This window comes from Myotis lucifugus, unplaced genomic scaffold (genome assembly GCF_000147115.1).
Source record: "Myotis lucifugus unplaced genomic scaffold, Myoluc2.0 scaffold_9, whole genome shotgun sequence".
Taxonomy (NCBI): domain Eukaryota; kingdom Metazoa; phylum Chordata; class Mammalia; order Chiroptera; family Vespertilionidae; genus Myotis; species Myotis lucifugus.
Window position 1 is genome coordinate 4,920,057 of NW_005871057.1, and position 20,282 is coordinate 4,940,338.

Consider the following 20,282-nt stretch of genomic DNA (forward strand, 5'->3'; position numbering starts at 1 on the left):
CAGAGTGGGCCAGCATAAGCAAAGGCAGGAGTGTGTAAGGGAGCTTTCAGATGGATAGTGCCAGCGGTGCAAGGGAAGAAGAAATGGCTAGATATATAGGTGAGAGCCAGGCACCCTAAGTAAGAAGTTTAGGCTCATATTCTGTATGTAAGGGATGGAGGGCACTAATATTTTTTAAGCAGGAGAAAAAACATGAAGGAAGGTAATCCTTGCAACATTTTATTGGAAATACAAGCACATATAAACAACAGAGGCAAGGAAATTCCAGGTTGTTTTATTAGTTTAGGTCCTAAACTTTAGGACTTTACTTAGGACAGCTCACTTAATAGGGAGGGATCAAATTTGGTTCAAGGATAGGACTGGTGCAGAGGAGGAGTCCAAGACTTTGAACCTGAGAACATGGGATAACTTTCGAACATTTCCTGAGCTAGAAACACAGGAGGATGGATTAGGGCTGGAGAGAGTTTTTTTTTGTAACATATTGAATGTGATGTGTCATTTTTAACATGAAGATGCCTAGTCAATAGTTGGAGGTGAAGATCTGAGTCTAAGAAATACATCTGAGTTTGTAGATAGACCCTTGTGGGTCACCAGTATGAAGTCTGGTGTTTACATCATGGGAGTAGGTAGATTTTGGAAAGTCGGATGTGTAGGATGGCAAGAGAAAATAATCATCTCTCAAGATCACTCAGAAATACTGATCTCATCTCTTTAGTGAACTTTAGAATTTGAAATGCCTTGAGATTATACGTTGCCAAAAAATCATTTCTTAAAGATAAATATCACATGATCTCGCTCATTTATGGAATATAATGAACAACATAAACTGATGAACAAAAACAGATCTAGAGACAGAGAAGCATTGATCAGACTGTCAAACCTCAGAGGAAAGGTAGGGGAGGTTGGGGTTAAGGGGGAGAGATCAACCAAAGGACTTGTATGCATGCATATAGACCTAACCAATGGACACAGACAACAGGGGGGTGAGGGCATGAGTGGGGATGTGGGGGTCAATGGGGGGATAAGGACACATATGTAATACCTTAACCAATAAAAATAATCATTTCTTTTTTTTATAAAGTTTTTTTTATATTTTATTGATTTTTTACAGAGAGGAAGGGAGAGAGATAGAGAGTCAGAAACATCGATGAGAGAGAAACATCGATCAGCTGCCTCCTGCATACTCCCTACTGGGGATGTGCCCGCAACCAAGGTACATGCCCTTGACTGGAATTGAACCCAGGACCCTTGAGTCTGCAGGCTGATGCTCTGTCCACTGAGCCAAACCGATTAGGGCAAAAAAAAAATCATTTCTTAAATGATCTCTTACTCCTGCAGTTAGCTCCCAGCATCCTTTTTCTTCTTAAGATTCTCACTTCATTTTTGGTATGTATAATCAGGATTAATGGGACCTGAAAATTTAATATTTGGGTTCTCAATAGAAGTACAGGAAAGATGAGCCCACATTCATTTATGCAGCATTTAGATATAAGTTTTATGTCATCATATAGTTTGATTTCTCAATCTTTAATCTTCACAAGGAAAAATAATGTTAGCCCATAAAAATATTCTGCTTAAAAATGCTCATTTCTCCTAGGCACATAAAGATACACATAAGACAGTCTGTTCTTTGGTTAGAATTTGCAGTTATATTTAGGGCATATTTGCATCTCTGCATCTGCCAGCCCTGGATTTGTCAGGTTGCTCTATGACAGGTTAATCTGTTAGCTGCTGTGAATATTCCGGCAGCCACAGCCGAGCTGCTTTGCATACATTTCAGTCTTGTGGGCCTCTATCCTGTTTGGTTAGGTTTGCCAGCATTCAAGATACTTACTTCAAAGAGCTTCATGATAGAAGAATGCCTCATCTGGATGGGGTGCCTTTTGGGAAGTGAGAGATTTAGTGACAGTCATATTTATCTTCTTTTTGCTTGATATCACAGAGGGATAGTGAAACCTATTCTATACACTACCTCCCCCCGCAAAAAAAAAAAAAGTAAAAAATAAGTTCAGTGCCAAAGGAGAACAGGGGAAAAGAAACCAAAAGGAGAAGCTTAAAAGGAAGGCATGCCAGGAAGGTGTAGATGAGGGCTTTCGTCCTGATGTGCATTTACACAGCTTATGTCACTTTATTCCTGCACCTTAGGGGACTTATTCATATTCCCTACCCCTCCCCCCCAAAAAAAATTAAAAGGTCAAATATAAAAGCAGTGGAGTTTCTTATCTGTGTTACAGTTCTTGTAGTTAAAATGCTGGACTTGTTACACCGTTCGTTGCCCATTACCTCACAGTTGTTCAGATCAACAAAAATGTCTACTGCTCATAGAGGCAGCATCAGAGCTTGTAGCAAGAGATTTTATGTTTGATGAAATATCTTAAATGGAACCATTCCATTTCTACTGATATGCTTCACTAAGTTCTACAAGTTCCAAAGGTTTCCCCTGAACCAAGAAGAGTATTTTTAAGAAGATTTTTCATACATGTGCTCATTCAATTAACGTTCAGTCATTTAATGTGTGGACAAATGTATTGAAGTACTATTCTATGCCAGACACGTGCTGAAAGACAAAGGCTTCACCTCACAGCACCAGCCTGGTGGAGACCCAGCGCTAGGTTGGGCTGTCAGTGCTCGGAGGAGGTGTGCAGGCCATGGGGCCCTGGAAGAGGGTGGGACGCGGTTACTGTGGGATCCTGGACAACGTCCAGCAGAGGTGGCAGCACTTTCGCGAGGGCTTTCAGAGCTTGTGTGATGAACTAGGAGCTAACCAAGTTCAGAAGAGGGGTGGGGGTGGGGACTTACTCTAGGAAGAGGGAATATCATCTGCCTAGCCATTATAAGAAAATAATAATGTTGATGTGTTGGATTTTTTTAAGTTATCAGAACCGTACCTTTTTTCTTCTCAATTTGCTGACTTCAACCATTGCTTAGTGATGGATTTTCTTTCTTCAGGCAAAATATTTCTTCTTTCTTCTTGCTTTATTTTTTTTTCTCAACTTGTGAAGCTGAAATTAATATATATGAAATGGATATAAACATGCATAAGTAAAACATGTAAACACACAATACGTATAGATAGATACACACGTTTACATATATGTGTGTGTGAATAAATATATATATCTCATGTGTGTAAACATGTCCATTTTCCTTGTATAAGCCTTTATCACAGAGTTGGGTGACAGAGGGGCTCAATTTAGGAAGCAAAGTTTTGTCACATATTCCAGAATTCTCTTACCTGAGTATTTGGAGATTTTCCTCTTATTTTTATAGATCAATTTAAAAACATGTTTAGGATGAAGAATTTCAAGCTCTTATTCTTATCAAACACCTCGGTCTTCCTTCCTCTTCTGCAACAACCCATATTGTTCTAACTATTTTAACTTGCAACAACCAAAACTGCATAACACTTGATATTTACCTGGTTTCTGTGTTACTTTAACGGTCCTATTTATGATGTTTTGTGGCTGTCCTTGTCTTCAAAGACAGCTCATTAAGCTGGGCATCGCACGGAGCCATCTGTGACAATTCTCTGGTCCCATTCCTGGGTAATTAATGGTTAGCCTTTCATTTTATTTGTACAGATTGAATTTTAAAAATGCCCTTCTATTGAAAGTGGGTTTTATGATTTTGTTCTCTTTTCTTTTCTTTTTTAAAGAGCACATTCTCATTGTCTCCTTTCTTGTTTCTGAGGTAGAATTCATTTTTATGTCTTTATTTGTGGAATGGAGTGTTATTCCCACCTGGCTGTCTTTCAAGTTCTGCAGAAGACTAAGTATAATGGCCAATTCCACAGAAAACAGAGCAGTACATTGGCAGGTTACAGAGCTTTTCTGAGAATATATTAGGTCATCTACTGTCTTTACTTTTAAGGAATATAGAGTGTAAGTACATAAAAAAGTAATAACAGAGACTCAAAAGGGTAAAATGCAGTGTGCTTATGTTTCAGGGTTAAGCATTGGTATTAAATAAGTATTTTTACCTCATACTCAGGTTTCAAATATATGTTCAGATACAATTTTTAGTTTTTGATCAATTTGGTGTACTTAGGATATGATGATTTTTTAAAAACATGATTTCTGTGTTTTCAAAGGCTCAACAAGATTTATCTTTTGCATTTTAATTATCATTACCTGGAAAGTAGGATTATAAACAAGAAATAAAAAATACTTTCTTTTTAGTCACATATTAATAGCAACATTATAATGAACTCTTTTTTAACATAATCTTTTAATTTTTTTTAACTTTCAAACTTCTTGTGAAAGATCTACATGGAGAATATAAAATGATGCAGTTCTTTTTTCTGCACCATATTAAATACTCAGAAAATTGCAAACTATTATCTGAATATTTTGGAGGCAATACCAAATTTCAGATCTAAAGTCTAAATTAATGAATGGCAAAGTGATGCTTGATGGAAATTATTTCATTCATCCTTTAACAAAATAAAAATAAGTGGATATCAAAGACCAATAAAAAAATATGGATTCTCTCTCCTTTAGCTCCATTTTAATTGTTTTTTAATGAGAATCTTTGAAGGTAACCTAATTATTTTGACATTTCTGCCTTTTGGGTGGGATTAGCACAGGGAGAAATAAAAATCAATAATTGCTAGAACTAAGGAAATAATTTTGTTAATAAGATTTTAAATTTTAGCTTTTATGATTTAAAATTTTTGCTTTTACAATTTTAAATGCTTTACCATGCATGATCTCATTTTTAAGCCTCACTTTTTTTGAGGTCAAATGAATTAAATATCTACCATTTTACAGACAGAGCAGCATTGGTAAATATACTTTAAAAAGTAATTACTTGAGAGGTAAATAGAAATTTTGTAATCTATCCTTTAAGTTATCTTCTCAATTTCCCAAATGAATTGCTACTTATTTATGTTACCCCCAAGCCTTTAATTCCTTTTTATCACTTCCAGTTGATTTACCTTACCCTCTGTATTACATAATCTAAAATTTGACCCATTATAATATTTATAGTTATTGATAAAAATGAGCTCTGAATGCAGAGACAGGAGGTGTAGAGAAAATTCTAAAACATTTTGAGTGAAATCATTACTGACATTATCACTGTCTACTGTCATGTATGGATAACATATTTTCTATGAAAAAGTTCAATTTTCTCCACAAAATGAATACAGTTTTTTAGAAAAGAGCGTTTGCAAGTTGATTACCATCAAATTCATCAAGCTAGTAAACCATAAGAAACGACCTTCTCAGTAGGACAAAGGAATTAGCAAAATACATGAAAGATAATTCAGAATAAATTGGGGAAAGAGCTGCCCAGTTTACATGGGGAGATGCTTAGGATTTCTAATTCTCCCAAGGTGATCAAGAGAGCCAGCTGCATGCTAACTATGGCATACAACCCAAAAATTAGCTGTCAAATGTCAACAAAGTGATATTTGCTAAGAGACCAGGTGTTGCTGCTGGTAGATAAAATGTGTTCCACAGCTTGGTACCTATGTTTTATTAGTGGTACCCCAGGAGAGCAGAAATTTTAGTAACTGACAGAAAGTCATTTTCTTTTGTATTCTACTCATTTATGTATGTGTGTTACAGTCGCAGAACAATGCCAGAGAGGTGCAATTAGGTACACTAGGACCACATGTGCCCTTGGGGTAAAATAATTATTTTCTGCACAGAGTAATTATTATTGCTCTACTAAAAATGCTTCATAATGCATTTGAGTGAAATATTGAATATTTCTTAGCAAGCATTCAACTTCCTGCTCTAAATATTAACATCAGGTCTTTTTTTTTGAGCCAATGATGATTAATCTGTATAGTGAAGGAATAAACAAAATTAATTATTAAATTTACCATCAGTTCTTATTTATCATGAGACTTTGCTCAGTTTTCAAGTATGACTCTGTATAAAAGTTGCGTATGTTCAGTGTTGTGGATAGCTGCTAGAAACTGGTTCAATCCCTCCTGCTGCCCAAATGTAATATAAGGCAAATCTGTCAGTCTTAGATCCAACCCACCAGGGTTGATTCCTCAGAGTTTCAGAATTCATCACTAAAGAATTGCTCAGCTCGGTACTGGGCTAGCATGATCCCCAGTGCAGCATTGTAATGAGGCTCTGGTTAGAATATGTCTCTTTTTCTTCTAAGCATACTAAAATTTAATAATATTAGGGGCTAGACATCCTACTATAGTCTTTATTCTAGACACACAGCTACCTTTGGTCTTTCTGTGCACTTAATTTCGAGTTTCCATTTTTGTTCTGGAAATATATCTGAAAATGTAATGTTGTTAACTTATGTTACCACCAGAATACATTTTTATTGCATGTGATTCTGTGAAATCATGTTTTTCTTTAGAAGGTCAAGAATGATGTGTGAGAATGGATTCTGCAAGTGAACTGATGTGGACAATTTATCCTGTGCTTATTAATGGAGGAGCCAAAGAAGTAATGACTCAGATACAATTATATAAAAGCCGAAGTGATTTGTAGTTTATGGAAGATGAAATACTTTAAACAGAAACTTTTGTTAGGTAGATCCTAGGAAGACAGAGACTTTTTTAACACATTATTAATTTTAGTTTTATTTTTTTCTCTTATTTAGGGTGTGGTTAGGCCCACTGGGGGGTACGCTGTAATGCTAAACTGGACAATGTCTTCTATCTATGGACTTCAACCTGGAGAGGTAATCATGGATGTCAATTCACTTCACATGACATTTCTCTGATTAAGATACATGCATTTTACTATGGTTTTTTTGTGTGTGTGTGTGTTTTTTTTTAGGTGTGGTGGGCAGCTTCTGACTTAGGCTGGGTTGTTGGACATTCCTATATCTGTTATGGACCTCTTCTTCATGGGAACACAACAGTTTTATATGAGGTAATAAAATTAAATTAATGCAACATATGCATAATATTATTTTACTGAAACATTTTGGGATGTAGTTCTACGTAAGAGTAGAAAAATTAGAATTGGGACAGGGGACATTTTTATATCTTTATTTGTGGAACAATGCCATAAAAAGTTATATTCTGAAAAACATACACTAAAAACTTGATGTCTATCCCTAATACATTTCTAGAAAATATTATATTAATACTGATTTTAGAATCTTAGTAAAGAAAATAGCCGAAACCGGTTTGGCTCAGTGGATAGAGCATCGGCCTGTGGACTTGAAGGTCCCAGGTTCGATTCCGGTCAAGGGCATGTACCTGGGTTGCGGGCACATCCCCGGTGGGAGATGTGCAGGAGGCGGCTGATTGATGTTTCTCTCTCATCGATGTTTCTGACTCTCTATCTCTCTCCCTTCCTCTCTGTAAAAAATCAATAAATTATATTTAAAAAAAAAAGAAAAAAAAGAAAATAGTTATCATAAAACAACCAACAAAGATTCACCTTTTTGTTCTTATAGGATCAACGGGTTTCCAAATGTATGATGTCTTGATTTTAGGTAGTTGTTTTCACTGGTTTCTGATGATGGATACACAAACATGGAAGAAAATCATAGGCTGACCAGATTTATAGCTAAATAAATGTTTGCTTTAAGATTCTGTTGCATGGATTAATGTCACCCAGGAATAAGATTTCTGCGTGTATACTAGAACATTTTGCTCATATGCTGATTATGTTTGATTTTATCTATGCCTTTTATGAATACTTAAAACACATATTAGAGTTGTAGGAGGCCAAAATTTAGAGGAATAGCAAAATGGTAGTTTACTAAATCAGTGTTGAAAATGAAATTGGACTTTTGGTACAAAAAGCACAAGATAGGAAATAAGGAAATCTTTATCTTATTTTTATATTAAAAATAATTGTAGAAATGAAGTATGGGAAACTTGAGTTGGTTGCAGTTTATGTGGTTAAGTCCCTGTGCATTATAATTGTCCATAATTCAAACAAAAGCAGTTGGTAGTATTGCTTTTAAAAATGCAATGCTAGTATATAATGTTATGATCTTATTTAATTCTTTCACAATTGGAAATTTGTGTTCAGGTTAATGGGGAGGAGAAAAAATAATTATTAGAAAGCATCTGGAGCCCTAGCCAGTGTGGTTCAGTGATTAGAGCATCAGCCCAAGTATGGAAGGGTCATGGGTTCAATTCCTTGTCAAGGGCACATACCTGGTTGCAGGTTTGATCACCTGTTGGGTGTGTGTGGGAGGCAACCAATCAATGTGTCTCTCTCACATGGATCTCTGTCTCTCTCCATTCCCCCTCCCGTCCACTCTCTCTCTCTCTCAAAAAAAAAAAAATCAATGGAAAAAATATTCTTGGGTGAGGATTAACAAAACAAAACAAAACAAACAAACAAACAAAAAGGCATCTGGAAGAAGGGGACTAGGATGAAAATAACGTCATATGAGAAAGAAATGAAGGAATTGTGAAAGGTTGGTTTGAAAAATAATATATTTAGTGTGTATATATGTTCAGTATCTTTTGATATTTAAAGACTTGCTATATATAAAGGAAATAGTGTAGTAATACAGAGTTACAGAGGCCAATATTTTGGGAATAATTAGAGATAAATTTAATTGTCCAGTAGTAGAATAGGCAACTTCTTAAATAAAAGGTTCTCTTTTATATAAAGTCTCTCAATATCAGATGAGGAATGTGGAGAAGGGAATTTTATATGTGGGATGTGGATAATAGTATTAGACCATGTCAAGAGTCTTTACAACCTTAAAATCCTGCAATGCAAGGATTCTGAAAAAAATTAGAGACTATTCTCTATATTTGTGGAATTCTTCCAGTCACAATTTGAAGATATTAGTGTTCCTTCGTTTTTACCTGGCTGGTTTTCTATCTCTAAATAGTTGGGTTATTAAGTCAGATTTTGACCCATTAAACCACTTCTAAAAGAGTCTTGGTTGTTTGTCTTTATCTAGAACTAGAAGCCTGGTGCACGAATTCGTGCATGGGTGGGGTCCCTCTGGGTGGCCTGCAGGGATTGGGCCAAAACCTGCAGTCCAATGCTGCCTGCAGCTCCTACCTGCTGCTCCTGCTCATCCCAGCCCCACTGTGCCTACCATGGGCTCATGCCCAATCAGTCCCAATCGGGTGAGGCTTCTGCTGCCTCTCACCAGCCATGAGCCCTGCATCCTTCCCAAGGGGAGTGGCCTGCGGGATCGGGCTGAAACCGGTTCTCTGACATCCCCCGAGGGGTCCTGGATTGAGAGAGGGTGCAGGCCAGGCTGAGGGACCCCACCTGTGCACGATCGGGCTGGGGAGGAACTGTGGGAGGGCTCCAGGGCATGTCCAGCCCATCTCACTCAATCCCGATTGGCCGGACCCCAGCAGCAAGCTAACCTACTGGTCGGAGCATCTGCCCCCTGGTGGTCAGTGCACATCATAGCGAGTGGTTGAGTAGCCTTAGCATATCATTAGCATATTACGCTTTGATTGTTTGTTTGGTTGTTCTGGCGTTTGGTCTATTTATTATTACCTTTTTATTATATAGGATGATGTACTCAAGAACAGTGTAAATACTTGTTTTTGCAGAAGAGTGAATGAAATAAGCTACATTTTTAAAACTTTTCTTGGCACTCTGGTTTTTTTCCTATGACTTGTAAACATACTCAATTCTCTGTAATCACAAAACTAAGCCTTTTAGACAATTTCCCACTTCTAGCTTGCCTATCTTTATTTTCTTCTGCACTAAGATCCTTGAAAAAACACTCTACCCACACTGTCTGCACATATTCTTCATTCCATGGGAGTCCAAGTTCTGTCCACATCACTTCATAGAAGCTGCTGTAGCAGAAGCCAACAGTGACTTCCTAAGTCAAAGGGCCTCTTTGATCTGATTTTATTTTCCTCTCAGTGGCATCAACCCTGACAGTTCCTTGCAGGTAATTCTCTCTCCACTCTTGTGCTCCATGCCCTTTTCTGTTGTTCATGCTGTTTCTTTTGCCTGGCATGACTTTCTCTCTGATTTTTTCATATCTTGTTAATTCCTACTAACCTTGAAGACTCTGCTTATATGTTATCTCTCCAGAGGTTCCTCTCACAGTCTTTGGCTATACTCAGTGCCTCGTTCCATGGTTCTGTTGTCCATTGAGCATATGTCTGTCGCTGAGATGACCACATTGTAGTGAAACTATCTGTTTATACCCCGTATAGTCTGAAAACCTCAAAAACTAGTCTCTTGTCACAATGCATAGCATGCATATAAGCACTCAATAAATGCTTATGGAACCAAACTGAACTCTACTCTTTCTAACTTTTGACAGTTTGTCTCCTTTTGCTGTCTTGGTTTCTCTTAAACTGATCGTTAATATAGGGGTTTAATGGGGTCTTGTTCTTTCTCTAATTTCTTGAGGTGTAAAATTTTGTTTATTTAATATCTTTTTTTAAAATGTCAGCATTTATCACTATAAACTTTCCTCTTATTATTGCTTTTGTTGCATTCCCTAATTTTGATATGTTGTGTTTTCATTTTTATCTGTCTTGAGATACTTTAAATTTTTTTCCTGTGATTTCCTTTTTAACCCAATCATTAAAGAGTGTTTTGTTTAGTTTTCATATACTTATACATTATTCTGTTTTCTTACTATTACTGATTTATAGTATCATTCCATTGTGGACAGAAAAGATACTTGGAATTATTTCTATTTTCATAAATATAAGACTTGTTTTGTGACCTAACATGTAAGCTGTTCTGAAAATGTTTCATATGCTCTTGATAAGAATGTGTATTTTTCTGTTGTTGGGTAGAAAGATGTTGGCCAAAAGGTACAAAATTTTAGTTATTTACTGTGAATAGATTCTGGAGATATAATGTACAGAAATGTGGTATAGTTAACGATAATGTAGTATATACTTGAAATTTGCTAAGAGGGTAGATTGTAAGCATTCTCACCATAAAAAAAAGAAAAGAATGGTAACTATGTGAGATACTGACAATATTAGTTAGCTTGATAGCAGTGATTATTTCACAGTGTACACATGTATCTAAACATCAAGTAGTACAGCTCAAATACAGCCAGTTTTTATTTGTTCATTATACTTCAGTAAAACTTGGGGAAAATGATGTAAAACTGCTCATATATCAAATGACACAAAAATATATTTTATCTTAAATTTTTAAAAAAGAAATCATTGTACTCTTTTTGGGCTAAGTTATTACTTAGAGTGGAATATTAGTTATTTGTCACCTTAAATCTAGCTTGGCATTACATCATAAACTGGTTGGCATACTTGATCTTGATATGGCAAATGTCATGTTTGTGTGATAACATTCTCTTTGAAAGTTCTCAAGGAATGAAGTTTGCTCTTATTTTACATTTGTTTGCATTTCACAAATTGTTAACTTTAAGTAGCAAACTACTTTGATGACTCTTCAGAGTATGCTCACTAGATTAGCCAGGGCAGATGGTTGTCTGTTAATAATTCAATAATTAACTTTGAAGGTGTGTACTACATCTGCCTACTCGGGCAATAAATTAGTTAGAGGAAGTAGAGGATTTAAGATTCTGAACTGTGGTGTGGGAGCATAGTCACTTGTCTGGAAATGTGAATATCTGTGTTATTTGTCTTGCTCTGCCTTTATTTGCCTATATAACCTTTCAGGCAGAGGGACATGTTACTTCATTATAAGACTAGTAGCCACAGTGTTGCTAACTAGTGCACTCAGTAGGCACACATCATAGTCCTTTGTTTTCCCCATCATGTAATGGAAAACGATAGTCTTTTGATGTAGTATATCACCAATGTCCTTTTCTGTATCTATGGAATGAGAAAAAACGATGACTCGGTTTTTCCTCGGATTCAGGCCATATAATGTGATTTTCTCAACTGGGAAAGACTGTAAAGCTGATGCCAGCATCTTTTAGATTTCTCTCTCACTCGACCAAGTTGTACAAAGATACTTATTGTTTAGTTTATTTTTCTCTATGTGCACCTGTGTTTTATGTTGGCGCAAGCAAGTTCAGCTATTGTCATAGCTCCATCAACAATATTTATTGGTGCCTAGTGTAGCTCAACATCTTGCTAGGGGCTGATAGGGAGACAGAATAAACATCGGGTGCACTCCTTGCACTGAAAATCCAGACAATATATTTAAAGAGGATAATATAGAGGACAGAAAGCAAACAAATCAAGACTAAAATTTTTTTACTTTATGTAAAATATATGAAAAAAATGTTCAGAAACTATAATGAGCCATGGCTTGTGATAAATACTCTATTTAATTCTTGTACCTGTTTGGATGCAGTTTTCTGATGCTAGAACTAAATGAGGATCAAAGAAATTAAATAAGTTGCTTTAGGTCACATAGCTTGTAAATGGCAGAGTTGGGATGCCACTCTGACTCAAAAATATATCCACCAGTCCCTTAAGGAAAGCTTATGGACTATAATAGACAGAGAAAACTATGGAAAAGACAATACAAATCATAATAGTAGCTACTATTGATTGAATGTTGGGTAATAGGAACTCTTCTAAGCACTTATATACAAGGTCTTAATTAATTCTCTCTCTACAAACCCATGGGGCAAATATCTTGAGCCCCTATTTACAGCAGAAACTGAGGATCAAAGACAGTAAATAACCAGATGGAGCTAGGATTTGAAACAAGGTTTTCTGGCTCCAAGGTCAGTGCTCCCTTGCTACATTTTAAAGACGAACAATTGGGAAGCTGTTAAGTGCAAACTGCATGGCCAGAACCAGTGGTCTGAACATTAAGAAGGCAGGATGACAGGGATTCGGGTGGATATTACAAGAAAGAAGTAAACAGGACGTTGAACATAGCTGTGATGTCTTCAGTTAGGACAACGTACATAATGGCAGTTATCAGCTGAAATACTGCAGCAGAGCCACGACTGTTGTGCTGGGGAAATGGTACTTTCGAGTTTGGTAACGTTGAGTTTAAAGGTGCTACTCAGACATTTGCATGCTGCTGGGAACCAGGTTTGAAGCTCAGAAAAACGTTCAGAATTAGAGATGTAGAAAAGTTAATCATTCAGTCCCTAAGGTGATGAAGATCCTCAGAGAGGTGAAGATTTAGAAAGGGGCACGATGTAAATTGAGAATGAAAAATTGGAGAGGCCGTAAGAGAATCAGAAAAGCAAGGTGTCCTGAAGACCCGTGGAGGCGAGGTTTTTCAGAAGATAAGGCCTCAGCAATCTGAGTGAGAGAGGTCTGGCCAGGCAGCAGCTGAAGAGAGCTTTGGAGATTAGGTGTCATTAACCACCTTTATGAGAGCAAATTTATAGGAAGGTTTATTGTGTTTATTTTGTTTTCCTTTTTAACATGGGGACATATGTGCATGTTTCAGGGCTTTTTTATGTAAAGGATTCAATGGTATGGAGGAGCCAGGCTTTGTACAACCTCAGGTCGAATTGCAGTGTACATACATATGGAATAGCCACCCTTTATTTTCTGGGTAGAAATCTGGAAGTGTAAGAAAGCAAGACGCCATTTAATTTCTCTGCTTACAGCAAAGTCTCACTATTCACCATAAATAAAAAACAAAACAAAACACACCTTAATTGGTCCCTCTAGTGCAGAACAGCAGAGTGATTGTACATCAGCACGAAGGAATTCAGAGATGAAAGCTAGAAGTCACGAGCCACCAGCTCTCCTAGTGATAAATGCGCCCTCTGACTGCTGAGAATGGTAATATGTCAGAGTCTCTAATTAGCACAGTACTGGTCCTGCAGAATTACCAGTTCCAGCGCTCTGCTTCGTTTACCTGGCATCAATACTTCAGAGTTAAGCATCTTTTTAGTGAGACAGATAGACTCTTATGACCTAGGTGGAAGCAATGGCCTGTTCACTGGCCATACATGGCCAACTCAGAGCTGGGAGAAGGCAGGGGAAGAACCAAACCAAAAGGGATAGATAAATTTTTCAAAACATTTTCAAGGTATAATTGGCAAAAAATTGTAGGATATTTAAGGTGAATATTGTGATGATTTTAAACACATGTAAATTGTGACAGCATTGCTCCTACCTAGTTAATTAAAACATCAATTGCCTCATTTATTTATGTTTGTTTATTTTTGGTGAGAATATTTAAGTTCTACTCTTGAAAGTTTTAATTATACAATACAAATCTTATAGCTGAAAGTTTGTACAAAGGGATGGTGCTGTCCTCACCTTAGAACAGCGGTCAGCGGTTCTCAACCTGTGGGTCGCGACCCCTTTGGAGGTCGAACGACCCTTTCACAGGGGTCGCCTAAGACCATCCTGCATATCAGATATTTACATTACAATTCATAACAGTAGCAACATTACAGTTATGAAATAGCAACAAAAATAATTTTATGGTTGGGTCACAACATGAGGAACTGTATTTAAAGGGCCAGAAGGTTGAGAACCACTGCCTTAGACCATGCTTTGGTAACATTCTCAGAAGAGTTCTAAAAAAAGACCAGGTGTGTTTTTAATCCTGCTACAAAAGTTTTATGTCAAAATTTGAGAAACCACAAGTAGCTTTGACTGCAAGCTCTAGATTAATGGAAATCATGGGGTTATTAATAAAGTAAGTAATTTTTTGCTCAAAGGTGTAGCTCTAGTATTTTTTATCTTTGTTTTGCTAAGTTGCTATATTCTACTACTGTCCTATGTTGAAAATGTAACCTCATTGGGAATTATGTGAGAAGTCAAGACATTACCTGGATTTTTAACTCAGGACTTATCATTTGTTGTCCATAAATATTAACACATTGAATCATAAGTAGTAGAAAATTGTAAGTGCACATTAATTTCAAGATATTTGGTAACTGGCTTGTTTTCAATGCTTTGTAACATCCCACTAACCACATTATAAATATGGGCAATTGATTGTCTATGAACCTCTGTTGTAAAAATTTCATGATTTATAACAGCTGAAAGCTTATAACCTCTGCTTCGCCACTGGAGAGATTGCTTTTTGCCTTTGTTTTCTGGGCAGCCACCAACAGCGTGGACTCTAGGTTAGGGGAAGGAAATAAAAGCAAATGGTAAGGACATAGATTTGAGTTTTGAAGAATTTTTAAATTACTTTCACCTTTTAGGCATTTTGCTGCTTTTGGTGTGTATGTTGTTTGTTAAAAATCCCTATAATCTTAGAATTTTCTCATTTTAAATTTGAATAGTATTTGGGCTCCTGCCCCTTACTGAATACAAGTTCTGAAATTAGCGTCATTTTTCCTCTCCGGCAGTTCAGCATAATTAGTGTGTTACTGGTTACTTTAAAAAAGCATTGTAGCCGAAACCGGTTTGGCTCAGTGGATAGAGCGTCGGCCTGCGGACTGAGAGGTCCCGGGTTCGATTCCGGTCAAGGGCATGTACCTGGGTTGCGGGCACATCCCCGGTGGTGGATGTGCAAGAGGCAGCTGATCGATGTTTCTCTCTCATCGATGTTTCTAACTCTCTCTATCTCTCTCCCTTCCTCTCTGTGAAAAATCAATAAAATATATATATATATATATAAAAAAAGCATTGTAAAGGGATGATGTTGCCTATCTGTGCGTGTGTGTGTGTGTGTGTGTGTATGTGTGTGCATGTGTACTGGAGCCTGTGTATGTGCAGGAGGGCAGGAGAGAAGATTGTTCAATAAAATCAGTAAGTTACGGAGTCACTTTCATTTAGAGCTCATAATGAAAGTGGCTTACAGGCTTTGCTTCATTTTTCTAAAGCTCTAGTGGTGATAGTTGTTGAGAACGTATGGGTCCTATATTTATTACTTTATTCCTTCCCTTTATTAGACACAAATAGTTTGTACCATCTGCTATGTAATTTTTAATAATATTATGTCACACAAACACCCATTATTACCAGAATATAAGTCCCATTAGAGCAGAGCCTTACCTAGTTTGTTCATAAAATTATTCCCAGCATTTAGAACAGTGCCTAGCTAGCCCATAGTAGGTGCTCAATAAATATTTATTAAGTGAATAAATATATTAGCACTACCTAATTTAGTATGACTTGTTTTTATGTGGATGATGGTTCTGATGCAAGATATTGCTCAGTGCTGCATAGTATTACCTGAAGTGCTTACATCATTCAGAACCTAATGTTTGTATTAATCCACAGCTGTTTTGGGGAACAGTAAGTTCTTTACTATATCATAATATGTTTTACTTAAGATTTGAGATCAAATGGAAATTCATAAGAAAATAAAAGTTTAAAATATATAAATAGTAAAACAATTCTAAAATAAGGAAACATCATATTCCTTATGATGTTCAAATGATCTTGAATAATCTGGGAATGGACAATAAAATGCAAAATATCTGAACCTATTGAGATCAACTAAAAACATTATAAACTTTTATGTATCCATCCTTCAGTGTCCTAATAGTAATGGTATGTTATCTGATTTTTATACTGGGTAAATATAATATTAATGAAAATTTGGCACAGTGTCAGAATTGCAACAATCGTTATAATTCTATATTATTTATAAAAGTATGGTAATGTTTCTAACTAATATTTTTAATACTTTAATCATTATTGTTATCTTTAGACATAATTAATTAAAGGCATTGTAAACTACATCAAATTGTGCCCTCTATGTAGGTAGTCATTATGGGTTAGCATTTTCATTATGATGCTCATATCATCTTTTAGTAAGTATATTATTGTCGCATGAACTTCGATTGGATATAAAATATCTTTCTTCATTGGAGGTCAAACTACTTTAAAATATTATCTCAGTGCTTTTAGCTTATTGAGGAAATATTAGATCAGTGATTTATTCTGATTTAGCAGGCAAGAAAATGGAAAGTCAATTGCATAAGGTCAGCTGACAAATCATTTCTTATGGGGTTAATATCAAGTTTCTCAAAGTCACAATCTACTGCACAAGGAGCTGAGCAGTGCCTAAGACAGATCAAAGAAGTAAAAGTCAAATGTTTACCTTGTTTGGTTAGAAAGAATAAAGTTGCTGGCTCATTTTTAGATCACTGTGCTTAAGGCTTCAAAATGTGTTAGTCAAATTATGTACATGAGTTGCCAGATTGTATACTGTGTCAATGTGTTGATCTATATGAGGTGGTAATGAAATAAAACGCAATCAAGTTTTTTGGGATAGCTGGGATAATAAAAAATAAATTTCTAGTTGCAATAATACTTTCTTTTGTATTAAGAGAGTCCAGCCTGTATGACTCAGTGGTTGAGCGTCGACCTAAGAATTAGGAGGTCATGGTTCGATTCCCGATCAGGGCACATGCCTGGGTTGTGGGCTCAATCCTCAGTAGTGGGCATGCAGGAGGCAGCCGATCAATGATTCTCTCTCATCATTGATGTTTTTATCTTTCTCTCCCTCTCCCTTCCTCTCTAAAATCAACAAAAATATATTTTAAAAAAGGAGCAAGAAAAAAAGCAATGGAATATAAGGAAGTCCTAAAGAGTTTTTTTTTAATTAATGTAATTTTCATTAAAGAATAATAAAAACAACTATAAAAAAATAAAAGTAAAATCGAAATCACGCCCTATCAAAGGTCCAATTAGAAATGGATAGTAAATCTGTATTATTGATCAGTTATGGTCTGCCTTATATTATTATCTTTCGTTTATTATTCTCTGTGGGGAGATCTCTAAGTTTACTGCCAGCAAATTCTTCCCCCCTTTATCTTAGTTCAGTGTTTCCCCAGTGAGTTTTCCAGACCATCAGATCCTTGGGGTGCTCAGATGGGACATGTGGTCAAACAAGTTTAAGAAATGGTTCGTATATAACATATATTAACATTCCAGGCACGTTGATTTAGAAACACAGAAAAAGCAGCACAGATGAGAATGGACTGAAGAATGGGTGTGGCAGAGCCAAGATAGATTTTTGTGGGTCATTTCAGCTTTTTACAGAATTATTTATTTGTTTAAATGCCATGCTCATTTTCCACTTTGCAGAAACATCAATTAAAAATGCTTTATGTTCTTTTTAATTGCATACTTTGTCATAATTGTTAGATTTTTATGCATGCATTTTGATTGAACGTGTATAATGTCATTTTGAGGCTGTGGGAAACATGCATTTTGGGATGTCTTATTGGATTTTAAAAAAATTCATAGAATTTGCTATCCTTGGAGTGAAACATTTAATTGAAAAGGTCATTGCTCAGAAATCACTGTGATTCCAGATTTTTCTCTCTTCTCAGATATTTTAAGATTTACTATTGTCGCTTGTAATAGTGATCATGAAAAAAAGATAAGTTAGCAATGTAGTTTTCAGTCAGCCTACCATACAAAACTATCTATTTAATTTCTTATAAAATAGAAGACTGTTGGGTACTATTAGTTTGAATTACAAAACTTGAGAAAAGAAACATCGGAGTTTGAAAAGCTTTTAGGTTGTTGTAATGGAACAAACGACCTCTCTGATGCCCGGGCATTGGGTTTGTTTTATTTATGATAGAACACGGGAATGTTTTACAAGTAAGACTTGTTGAGAGTCCCAGCTTATTAACGTGTCTGTGTTAAATGTGTAAGTGTTGACCCGTCAATGAAATATGAGGCATTTTACCCAGTGACATTTTAAACGAATCTCATTGTAGGGGAAGCCTGTGGGAACACCAGATGCTGGCGCTTATTTCCGCGTGCTGGCGGAGCATGGAGTAGCTGCCTTGTTCACAGCGCCCACTGCAATTAGAGCAATCCGTCAACAGGACCCTGGGGCAGCCTTGGGGAAGCAGTACTCGCTAACAAGGTGAATGGGATGCACAAGGCAAATTACATCAAAAACCGCAATCTGAATGAATAACTGAACGTTTCATTTTTTCTGGCACTGCAGTATCTTGTGGAGAGAGCCCAAAGATTCTGAATGATAGTAAGAATGACTCTTCTAAACATATCTTTGAAATACGTGGAATTATTTTAATTACACCGTGGATATTTTTAAATACCACATCATGCTTATGTCAGTTCAAATATTACCCAAATATTTTTAAAACTACGCTGCTTATATTTTTCTTAAAGTGCTGACTATAAATTAAAATGCATACATATATGCATTTTATATAGATGTATACCTGTATAATCTAGATCTATATCTCTGTATATACCTGTCTTTTGAAAATAAAATAATGGTTTTAATAGCAGAAAATATTATTTTATTTTACATATACAGATAAAATATGAGTTTTATAGCTCAAATTACCTTTGTTGAAAGAGTGAAGGAAATTATTTTTATTATTTTATAATAATATGCTGTGAAGAGTTTAGATATTTTTATGCTGGCTTATTGACATCCTCTTTAGCTTAATGATATGTATATCCAAAGATAATTATAGCAATTTGTATCTTTAAGGCAGTTTCCAGCATCGATTCTCATCAAATCTCTTTGAAATAGGTCACTGCTATCATAAACTAAAGGAAGAGATTTTATTGTTTTCTTAAGTCAGAAAGTGTGTTTGCATGAAGTTGGTTTGAATTTTTTAAGTTAAAAGCCAAATGTTACTAATTTTGTGTTGCTATGGCCCAAAAAAAGAGTTAAAAATAGATAACACACACTGATTGCAGATGTAAGCAATCAGTTTGGGCAGGGTCAGTGGTTTTATTTGTTTCTTTTTCCTCTTTTATTTTATGAAAAAGTAGATCTGTGTTTACATCCAAATTTACTTATCATCCAAAGAGTACTTTCTTATTAAAATAAAAGGTGTTCATAAAATGAATCTTCTATTATAATATTTATATTAACCCTCTATTTATTCATTCAGTTGTGACATTTCAATTAGGTTTCCTGCATTTTAGTCAAAGGATAGAAATATAAACTTTGCAAATGCATTTGAGGCTGTGTGTAATCTTCACATCTTCAGACAGTTCTAGGGCTTTTGAAGAAGCAGTGATTGTGGTTTCTTGCAGTGTCTCTTTACTGACAAACGCATTCTGATTGCAGGGCATTCAGTTGTGTGACCAGCAAACTAAGGTTGCTCATTTGCTACATCGTCTTCTTTTTCCGTTTGTATGTGGGCTTTAGATGCCATCTTTTCTGTGAAGGCAGGAGCTGTTTCTAATTCACCTAATGTTTAAAGCATCAAACAATCCTAATGGGCTATTAAGTCATCGTTGACCAAAGAATACATAAAGATACGGAGTCAGATTTTAGCGTAAAAGAAATTGCAGTAAGTTCCTCCTGATCATGCTCCTTTGTCTTTAGGCAACTAAATTATTTATGATTATGTGCACATATGTTTCTAATAGGTATTTAGGAATGAAGACTCTGCAAACACCCTCAATTATTCAAGTTACTACTACTAATAAGTGCAAATACTCAAAATCTATGTACTAGCCATAAGCAGCTTACTTTTATCTTGCTTTGTCATCATAATAAATAAGAATTCTGATGATCTTCATCATACAAATGAGTAACATTGGTCCCAGA

General features: G+C 35.9%; 1 protein-coding gene across 3 annotated transcripts in view; it reads left to right on the plus strand.

The window, feature by feature from the left end:
• ACSS3 (acyl-CoA synthetase short chain family member 3) overlaps positions 1 to 20,282 on the plus strand; it is a 151,477-nt gene that overhangs the window by 71,657 nt on the left and 59,538 nt on the right. For all 3 annotated transcript variants that reach the window (XM_023749760.1, XM_006083970.3, XM_006083969.3), the window contains 3 exons: positions 6,580 to 6,660; positions 6,759 to 6,854; positions 18,457 to 18,608. In XM_023749760.1, coding sequence (XP_023605528.1) covers positions 6,580 to 6,660; positions 6,759 to 6,854; positions 18,457 to 18,608 — 329 coding nt within the window. The remainder of the gene's footprint in view (positions 1 to 6,579; positions 6,661 to 6,758; positions 6,855 to 18,456; positions 18,609 to 20,282) is intronic.